The sequence below is a fragment of the Balaenoptera physalus genome, assembly GCF_965194825.1.
Source record: "Balaenoptera physalus genome assembly, chromosome: 12".
NCBI classification, from domain to species: domain Eukaryota; kingdom Metazoa; phylum Chordata; class Mammalia; order Artiodactyla; family Balaenopteridae; genus Balaenoptera; species Balaenoptera physalus.
The window spans coordinates 23,908,515-23,918,191 of record NC_138897.1 but is presented as its reverse complement, the minus strand read 5'-3'; the positions used below and the strand labels follow the sequence as shown (position 1 = coordinate 23,918,191).

Sequence of the window (9,677 nt, the reverse complement as noted above, 5' to 3'; positions counted from 1 at the left end):
ATCTGTTGAGCAATTACTATGTTCCAGACTCTTGGTAAATTTCTTTCATTAGTAGTCTTTGGAGAGCATCTGGTTATTTACTATTTCAGGTCACCTGTGTCCCCTAATTTGCCCCCTTGATTTTAGAACATTGAGTTGACTGTTGTTTTGCTTCATTTATCATTTGCAGAGTTCAGATGTGAAAGTATCCTTACAGGGGACCCTACAGGATTATGGGAATTAAGAAGCAGCCCTGGCTAGATTCAGTCCTTTGCACAGGATATAGTGTTTGTTCTCTGTGTGTGTGTGGACTTTATAAACTTATAAAACCTGTCACTTCCTTAGAAGCTATGATATTGCCTTTACTTCAGAGGTCTGAATTTACATTGCTAGTTTTGCCATTTTTTTCTCCCCACTTAGGTCCTATGCCTGTAATTTGAGTCAGCAGCCAACAGGGGGCAGTCAGGATATGATTTGACTCATTGCTTTGAAGAGCTAGGTCCCCATTATCAAAAAGAATACAGTTCACCATGCCAGCCCTGGTGTCATTCTAAGAAGTCTGTGCCCTGCTTTGCTGTGCAGAAAGTCCCTATCCCAGGGTGGCAATAAAATTTCCTTATAATCTGGTATGTATGCTTATGCTGCCTACATGGGAAGCAAGAGATACAAAGTAATTAAATCTCAGTGCATGGCAAATTCTCTCAAAATAGTCAAAGACATTTGCAAAAGAAGGAAGAAAAGGGGTCCAAGTAGAAAAACAAAATTATTGATCCTTCATTTTCTGTCTGCAACTCGTTACTTTTTACTCTCACCCTGCTCAGCTAGTGCTGCTGTGTGTGTCTGGAGAGCATAACAAATGATTTTCACAAAGGTCAGAGCTGATCATTGCCACCCACAGTTTGTGCATATTAACCTTTGGGGAGCAGGCATTTACATAAAAGGCACACCAGTTGATGGTCTTATCAAATCAATCCATCTTCTCTCCTTTCCAGGGGAGCGCTGCACACAGCAGGCGGGGTGGCTGGGCAGTGCAAAGCCTGGAATCCCCTGAGCAAGCAGTGTTTCAGCTGGCTGGACAGATCAAATAACACTTGGGCTGGTTAACAAAAGACACACAAGTGGGAAGGTGCTGGAAGCTGAAGTGTGGAAATTTACCCAACATTGTTTCTTTGACAGGAAAGGAGACTTGGTCTGAAAGATGCTGCATTCCTGCCAGCCTCTCTGGGTCCAGCAGAACACTGTCTCATTCAAGGTAGTGTGGACGAGGGGGTGACAGAGGATGCTGTCCACATCTGAAGCCTCCAGAGGATCCTGGCTGGGCAGCTGAGCTGCCCTCAGGTCTGGGACTTCAGGTGTAACTTGGTTGAGAGCTCATGAAAGGTGCTTGGATTTCTCCAGCTTTCTTCACCAATGCTCAACAGACTGGTTTGGGTTTCAGAATCTAAGAGGAGCTGGTAGAAAGGAGAACTGGCAGAGGTACAAAGAAGTCCCTACGAGCCTCTAGAATCCATTGTTGGGATCTCTTCATACTGCTCGGGACACAGAGAGCAGCTCCCAAGCTGCAGAAGGCTGTGATACCACTGAGCTTTGGACCATCGAAAGTAAAAGAACACAGCTCAGCAACAGCACCACATTTCAGCAAGAAGGAGCCTCTTTTAACAAAGGATTTAAAGGGGAGAGTTTCTGCATCTCTACTCTGTGGTCCATCATGATAGAAAACTTTACGTTCACATAGATAATGAGACTGGTTTTTCTTTCCAAGATGCTATATTTGAAAGAATCATGAGCCATTCTAAGCTTCCAGGGAAGCTCAGGGTACATAGGAGTTGGTGGACAGCCTTCCCAGTACAGGTTAAGGAAACAGTCTGAGCCTCCAACTTCTGCAGCTCAGCGAGTATGGACATATGCCACTCTTGTCTCCAGGGAGCTGGTGGCAGTGACATCGCCCGGAGAAAAAGCGTCCCTCAGCCTTGGGGCTTGACAGAATGAGGTGTGCTGGGGAAGCCATGAGCTGGGACTTGGCCTTTCCTGACTGCCCCTTCGTCCCACGGGCAGCCCCTGACCACTGAGCCAACGATGGCTGAGAAGGGCGACGGCATCGCCAGCGTCTACGGGTATGACCTTGGCGGGCGCTTCGTTGACTTCCAACCCCTGGGTTTCGGCGTCAACGGGCTGGTGCTGTCAGCCGTGGACAGCAGGGCCCGCCGGAAGGTGGCCGTGAAGAAGATCACCCTGAGCGACGCCCGCAGCATGAAGCATGCACTCCGGGAGATCAAGATCATCCGCCGCCTGGACCACGACAACATCGTGAAGGTGTATGAGGTGCTGGGGTCCAAGGGTGCCGACCTGCAGGGCAAGCTGTTCAAGTTCAGCGTGGCCTACGTCGTCCAGGAGTACATGGAAACCGACCTGGCGCGCCTGCTGGAGCAGGGCACGCTGACGGAGGAGCATGCCAAGCTCTTCATGTACCAGCTGCTCCGAGGGCTCAAGTACATCCACTCCGCCAACGTGCTGCACAGGGACCTGAAGCCCGCCAACATCTTCATCAGCACGGAGGACCTCGTGCTCAAGATTGGGGATTTCGGGTTGGCGAGGATTGTCGATCAGCACTATTCACACAAGGTACGTCTGGCCAGAACAGCTGATACAGGTGGTCCATGTAATCCTCAAGAATGCTCAGTGTTCAAGAGGGTATTCCTAGCTCCCGTGGAATCAGAGGACTGGGGTCAGTATTTGGGGGAGGCTGGAGGGTGCTAGAAGGATCACGGGGCTGAAAAGTTGTTGCTGGGGGAGTAGGGAAGTTCTGGTTCTTAGTCCGGTTCTTAGTCTGGTCTAATGGTTGTGGCCGTTAGTCATGGCTGTGACCGATGACTCAAGGCCGTACCAAGAGGGGTTGGATTAGAAGATACAGCTCTAAACTCTATGGCTTTAAAATTGTGCTGCTGGGGAGTTCCTTGGTGGTTCAGTGGTTAGGATTCCGAGTTTTCACTGCTGTGGCTCGGGTTCAGTCCCTGGCTGGGGAACTGGGATCTCGCAAGGCATGAGGCACAGCCAAAAAAAAAAACCAAAAACGTTGTGCAGTTGGTGAATTTTTCTCTAGCATCCTCTTATTCCTGCCATCCACCTAACCACCTCCCCTGCCTACTCTCTGCTCAGAACTCCCTGGGAGGCAGGCTTCCCACCATTGGAATCTTTTGCTCTGGTTCATCTCACCTCCTGCTCCCATCAAAGCTGCCCCACTCTGTGTTCCATTCTCTCTGTCCGTGGACGGAGGCATAAGCGGTGAATCTGATAAACTAATTCTCGGTGTACATTATCCAGCTGATGGCTCGGCTCTCCCAGGTCCCGTGATGCACTAGCCCCCTAGTGTGACGCTAAAGCCACGGGTGTCCGGATTGGTGCTGACCCCCCACGGGGTGGGCGGCTAAATGCTCCAGCGGCAGCAGAGATCAGAGCTGACCCGGCCACACTGACCCTTGTTCCCAAGGCCCCAGACCTCTTCTTACCTAATCCACTGTGCCCTTCAGGAACTGGGAGTCCTCTGAAATTCTATTCCCCTCACCTCAGTTCCTGCCACTTTAGGGGAGTCTCTGAGCACCTCAGCCAGGCACCCCTCAACAGAGCTGTGGAGTGGCTGTGATTTCCAGCCTCCTGCCAAAACTTTTGTATCATGAATTTTTACTAGAATGAATACATCCCTCAGGAAGTAGGTGCACCATAAACTGTTATCAGCCAAGGGGCTGGGGTGGGTGATGAGAGGGGAGGGTAGCTCTGACCTTGAACATGCTTCAGCTTTCTCTCTGAGGCCCCATTCCTCTGCTCTCCCTCGCCACCCTATTTGCCTGCAGCCAGAAGGTCACGGACACCAAGAAACGTGCTGACCTTCCTGGTACAGCTGTAGCGGGGTGGGGGTGGGCGGAGCAGGGCTCCCTGTCCCACCCTCACTAGCTGGAACTTGGGGTCCAGCCCAGATTTCAGACCTCAAATCAGCCCAGCTGGCTCTAGTTCCCTGGTGCTGCCTTAACCATGAGCTTGCCCTCTGTCCTCCCCTCCTGCAGCCAGGCCATCTGTCAAAACTGACAGCCGACTCTGTAGGAAAGAATGCCCACGGTAAAAAAAAAAAAAAAAATCATGCCCTTCTGTCTTCCTAACTCCCTGTGCTATGTCTCCTTCTGAGGAGCAATGACCCCAAACAATTGAACCAACGGTTTTAACGCAAATCAGTTCTTATTTGGTAAAAGGACCAGAGAATCCATGACACTCTTATTTCTGGGATGCACAAAACCACCTTCTGAATTGGAATAAACCAGTACATTTGGGAGTCATAATAGGACCTTCCTCGATGAAAGGGTCTGATTAAGTGAAGTATTACAGGGAACGTGCGCAGAACAGCACGTGGTAAGCTTTTGGGAAAATCAGGGAAGGTGGTCACAAAGACTGGCTGTGGCAGCAATTCTTAGGAGGTGCGTGGTGTGAGGAGGTGATACCGTCTGAGGAGGCAGAGTCCCGGGCTCCCTTCTGACGGCGCTGACTGCGACGTGGACAGTCACCCTCTGCGAGCCTGCGTTTCCCCGTCTTTGACGAGGATGATAATATGCTCCCTGCCTGCCCCGCTGGCTTGTGGTTGTGAATCAAAATGGAACGTGAAAGCAAAGCCCCTTGGAAAGTAGTAAGGACCCCATCCATTCATCTAATGAGCGTTTACTGAGTACACAGGGCCCGGGCCCTCTGCTGGGATCCCGGGAGGAGCCCCAGGTTCACGGACCACCGCAGGTGGCTGTACAGGCTCCTGTCACTCAGGGGTGGGAAGCCACCTCTCCAGTGGGAACTTTCATTTTCCTGATGCAGAGGAATTTCGATGCTCTGACTTTCCCTTCGTGTGCTCTCTTCAGTGAAATTAGCCATGGGAGGTTAAAAAAGAAATCACTGGAGCCAGCTACGGGCCCACTAGGTGTTCACATCAGCCCTGCGTTTGGCAGGTGTCCCGTGCCCCCACCTGCTTCCTCCCCCATATACTTTCTGCTTTTAGCTTCCTCCCTGCTCTGCCCCGAGCGATGACGAAAGCTTTATATTTGGTGCCTTTATTTATCTGATGTGCATTTAAATCAGTTCTCATTTAATTCTCAAAATGCCGTGAGGCACTTCGGGCAAATGGTCCATTTTAAAATGGAGAGAATTGGCTTTCTCAAGATTACTTGGCTGACTGCGGCAGAAGGGACACAAGACCTTGGCCTTCTTGTTCGTTGATGGATGACCTTTCTGTGCACTGTCTCCTTCATGAAGGCTTTCTGGGTCTCCAGTTGGAATGAGTCATTCTTTCCTTTGAATTCCCCACCCCCTAACCTGGATCTTCTAGCGCCTACCATTCTCCGCTCTGTTTCACTGTGTGTGTGTCTGCGTCTTCCGTGCGCTCCTAGGCTGAGAGCTCCCCAGTTCCTGACGGCCGTGCCATGTTCATGTTGGTTTCCTCCAGGGAGTCTCACCCTGTGCCTGAGACATGGCCCGGTTGATTGTGTTGACTGTCTTGAACTAATGGAAGAACTGTCATTGGCCAGCACATTACAGATAGGAAGCTAGTTGGGCTCATTGATTCCACGTGCTTGGGAGGTTTGACTCTCAGAGAGAGAGCACGGCATTCTTCCAGCCAATGAATTGGTGGGGGTCAGACGTGTGCATCTGCTTTCCCTGGTGTGTTTGGAGGACAGTGCCTACATGGGAACGGCTCTAAACTGACCCCTCCTAAAGTTTCGTGGATCCTGTGCTTGCCTTGAAGAGGATCGTGCTCACCTGGGCTGCAGCTCGTGCCTTTGCGTGGGCCCCAGCCCCTTGCCAGGGACGGGCTTTGTGATCCGACGGGGGGCTGGACCCGGATGCAGCAGCCGGTGTTCACTCTCCTCATTGTGACTTTCTCACGGGTGGACAGCAAGCCTCCTTCCCTTCCACATCCCCTCATCCAGCACGGGGCCTGGCACAGGGTAGGTGCCCATTGTGTTTGTCTGGTAGACGAGGTGCCAGAGGGAATGGCCTTCTCTAATGAGCAGCTGGCAGCACTGGGGCTTTAAGTCACAGTCAGGGAGCATTCTGAGCCTGTGTTCCCCTACCTCACCATCCCAGGGGTCTTGGTCTTCGCAAGGCAGAGGGCAGCTGGAGGCCCCGGTTGGCCCACACTGTCAGGAAGATGGCAGCGGGTGGCAGCGGAGGTGCTCTGATGGCTCTCACTCAACAGACACGGTATAGAGGCCCCTGGTTTCTCTGTGTCATTAATTGCATGACCTCAGGCAAGTCCTTTTCCTTGTATAGCTTACTCCCAGAATAAGAGATCTATAAGGAGACCTCGCAATCGCCTTGTCCATTCCTTCCATTGCACAGATGGTAAAACTGAAGCCTAGGAAGGGGAAGAGGCTTGCTCAAGACCACACGAGGAGTGGCTGAGCCAGGAGTACAATGTCCAGTTTTCTCTGAGCTCCTTCTCAATTGTCTTATCTGCCAAATGGGGCCATCAGTTCCATTCTGCTTATTTCGCAGGATTCTTGTTAGAGTCAAATGAAAGTGGGGATGTCGAGGGCTTTCAGATGTACAGGGAGCTAAACCATGAACAGAACTTACTTGCCCAGTAGATGCCATGGTAACACCAGGCAGACACCCACATGTCAGTTTCCCTTCCACTGACATATGGACCCAACTCCTGACGTGATGGCCAAAGGGTGAGTCATGAGGCCCTACCTGACGGTGGCTGCCCAGCCTGTGGTCCTGTCATGAACCCCTTTCTGCCCGCCTCCTGGGCAGGCAGGCCCGCTAATTAGTTCCTTGTGTTTGTGTCAAGAAGAGGCAGCTGAAGGATCAGAGCGTGTTTTCCATTGAATTTATCCTATTAGGAAGTAGATGATCTCAAAAGAGAAAAAAAATGTAGTTTAAGATTTCACTAAAAGTCCTGTGTAAATTCTAAGACATGTCAGGAGCCCCCAGAAGAGGGTGCAGAGGGCTGAGCAGCCTGTTGACAGTCTGATTAGCTGTGTGAACACGTCCCTTCGGGAAGGGGCCTGGGAGAGGGAACCACATTTTGTCCTTGCTGGGGCTGCCAGCAGACTTGCCTTTCCTGGGGGCAGTAAGCAGAAAAGCAAGCAAAGGAAAGAAAGCAAGAGTAAGAGGTCCATAAAATATGTTTTGGTGGATCATTTGAGCAAGTCTAAGTTTTCTGCTAGGCTGGCCTGCCTTTGAGCCCTGACCCCTTTCTACTTCAGAACCCCGTCTTCTTACCTCATGGTTCGTGATCAGAATGTTCTCACACTCTGCCTCCGTATCATGAAGATTCGTTAGAAATCAACCAGTACGGTGGTCCTCAAAGTGTGGTCCTGGACCAGCAGCACCAGCTTTACCTGGGAACTTGTTAGAGATGCAAATTCTGAGGTCCCATCTCAGACCTACTGAATCGGAAACCCAGTGTGGGGCCCAGCAAGCTGTGGTTTAGCCTCCAGGTGATTCCAAGGCTTGTGAACTTCTAAGCATCTTTGACCTGGAGATGTGGAGTAGCTTGTCTGTGGGCAGAAAGCGGACGCCCCTGGTCTGTCTGCTGATGCTTGCAGCCAAGGTTCTCAAACTTGAGCACGATGAAGAAGACTAAGAACTCCTCCCAGGTAACACAAATGTGTTTGAAGTAGGTACCTTAACCAAAAAGGATAGTTAATGGTGGGGATATAAGGCACTGTGACGAGGTATTGTGAAGACTGTTTTAGGCAGCATGACTTTTAGGGCCTCGGTCACATCACTTGGAAACTACCTGGTCCACCATCCCTTGAGCTTGGCAGAAAGCTGTACAGACCAGGGAACTCCATCAAAAGGAGTGTTGGTTCTGTTTAGGTTTTACTTTAACAAGAGTTAGGTGATACAAACGATGATTTTAGAAAACATGCTTTTCATCCTGGTGTAAACTGCTTCACTAGATGTTATTTAAAGACAAGACATTGCTTTCACAGTTCAGTGAGATTGAGTGTTTGATTGAGGGCTCAGCAAATTACTGCAGTTTGGTAAGACTGATGGTTCAAGGTCCCAAAGAAGGCAAAGAGGTACATGATGGAGTATATATCAGCCAGCTTCCAAAGGCTTTGTACAGAGCTTTGATCAGCTGTGTTTATGCTGGTTAAATTGTGTTGATCAGCCTCACCTCCTGGCCACTCTGCCTTCCTTTGATGGCTTCTTGTCTATCTCCCTCTGTCTGCCTAGGCAGACACACAGAAAGCTCCCCTAGAGCACGGATTCCCTTGAAACTGAACCTAGGAAGAGGAATGCCCATTTCTGTGGTTGAAATAGAGTCTTTGCAGCTGATCAAGAGAATGTTCATTTGTTGTTCTGTGTGCCTGTATTTTGCATGGTCTCCACCTTGAAGATGCAGGTCCCTAGGGGCTGGAAGGGAGGAAGGGCTTGCCTGAGATCCTAGAACAGGACTGGGGTCCACAGTGCTGGCATTGGGAGAGGCCTAGCCACCCTCGAGAGCCAGGGTTCATGACAAAATGGGCTCACTGAAGGACAACTTGCTGAGGGCCCAGCTAGAAGTTCTTAAGCCACTAAGCATGTTATTCCAAATCAGTGGAGCTGAAAAGATTTATTTAAAAGGCTATGAAATATCCCTTTTTAAAAGGGAAAAATATGACCTAGGGGATTAGAACAGAGGTTGTGCTAGAGAGTCAAGTGTCCCTGAACACTTAAGCTGACTTGGAAAAGCCAATTTTGTTGGCTTTCAGTGCATCCCCCTAGTTCCCACTGCAGCCCCGCCCCCAGGAGCAGGGTCTTCATTCTGTCCCTGGGCCCCCTGGGGTCCTCTTCTACCCACTCCCAGAACGCTACACCCAGGTCTCCCTTCCTGGGAAGCAACCCCACTTAGCTCCAGGGGTGATATTATAAATCATTAATAACTGGCATGGTCCAGGCACCAACCAATTAGAAAGGAAGCTGGCAGAGTCCTAAGGCAGGGTTCTGGAGGTGCCCTGCTTGCCAGAAATTGACCCTTTATTGCTGGATCATAGGGAGGTCTGGGAGTATCTGGGAATGAGGCAAAGGTGATGAGCGGGGGAACCAGGGGCTTCAGCAGTAGCTATTTTCCAACCAGTTTGCAGGTATTTCATTGTTCTAACAATTGGCCTAGCTGTATCAGTGCATACCAGCCATGCTTTGCTGCCTTCCTCTTCATGTCAAAGCTCACCCTTCCCATGTGCCTGTGGGTCTGGTTCTCCACTGGGGGTGAATGGTGGATTAAATAGTGCAAAGAGATCACTAGCTCCCTCCTTACTGTCAACACAAGCCTACTCACTCACCTACTCACAATTAAAGCTGCCGTCCTATGGCAAGCTCCAAAGCTCCAGAAGAATTCAAGAAGCAGGAAGTCAGCCTTCTTGCTAGGATTGCTAAAGAGGAGCTCGTATTTCATGCAGTACAGGCTCGCTGGGGACAAATTCTTTGTTTATCTAGGAAGTGTCTTTATTTTACTCTCATTTTAAAAGTTTGTTTTCCCGGGATATAAAACTCTGAACCTATGGTATTTTTCTCTTTCAGTACTTAAAAAATGTCATTGTTTTATTTCCTATCCTTATTGTTTCTCAAAAGAAGGTCTTCATTCATATCATGGTTCCTCTGTATGTAATGTCTTTCTTTCTCTGACTGCTTTCAACACTTTTTCTTGACCTTTAACTTTCAACAGCTTGACT

General features: G+C 49.9%; 1 protein-coding gene across 4 annotated transcripts in view; it reads left to right on the top strand.

The window, feature by feature from the left end:
• MAPK4 (mitogen-activated protein kinase 4) overlaps positions 1–9,677 on the top strand; it is a 180,417-nt gene that overhangs the window by 101,916 nt on the left and 68,824 nt on the right. For all 4 annotated transcript variants that reach the window (XM_082416592.1, XM_082416594.1, XM_082416591.1 and 1 more), the window contains exon 2: positions 1,156–2,601. In XM_082416592.1, coding sequence (XP_082272718.1) covers positions 2,056–2,601 — 546 coding nt within the window. In that variant the 5' untranslated portion in view covers positions 1,156–2,055. The remainder of the gene's footprint in view (positions 1–1,155; positions 2,602–9,677) is intronic.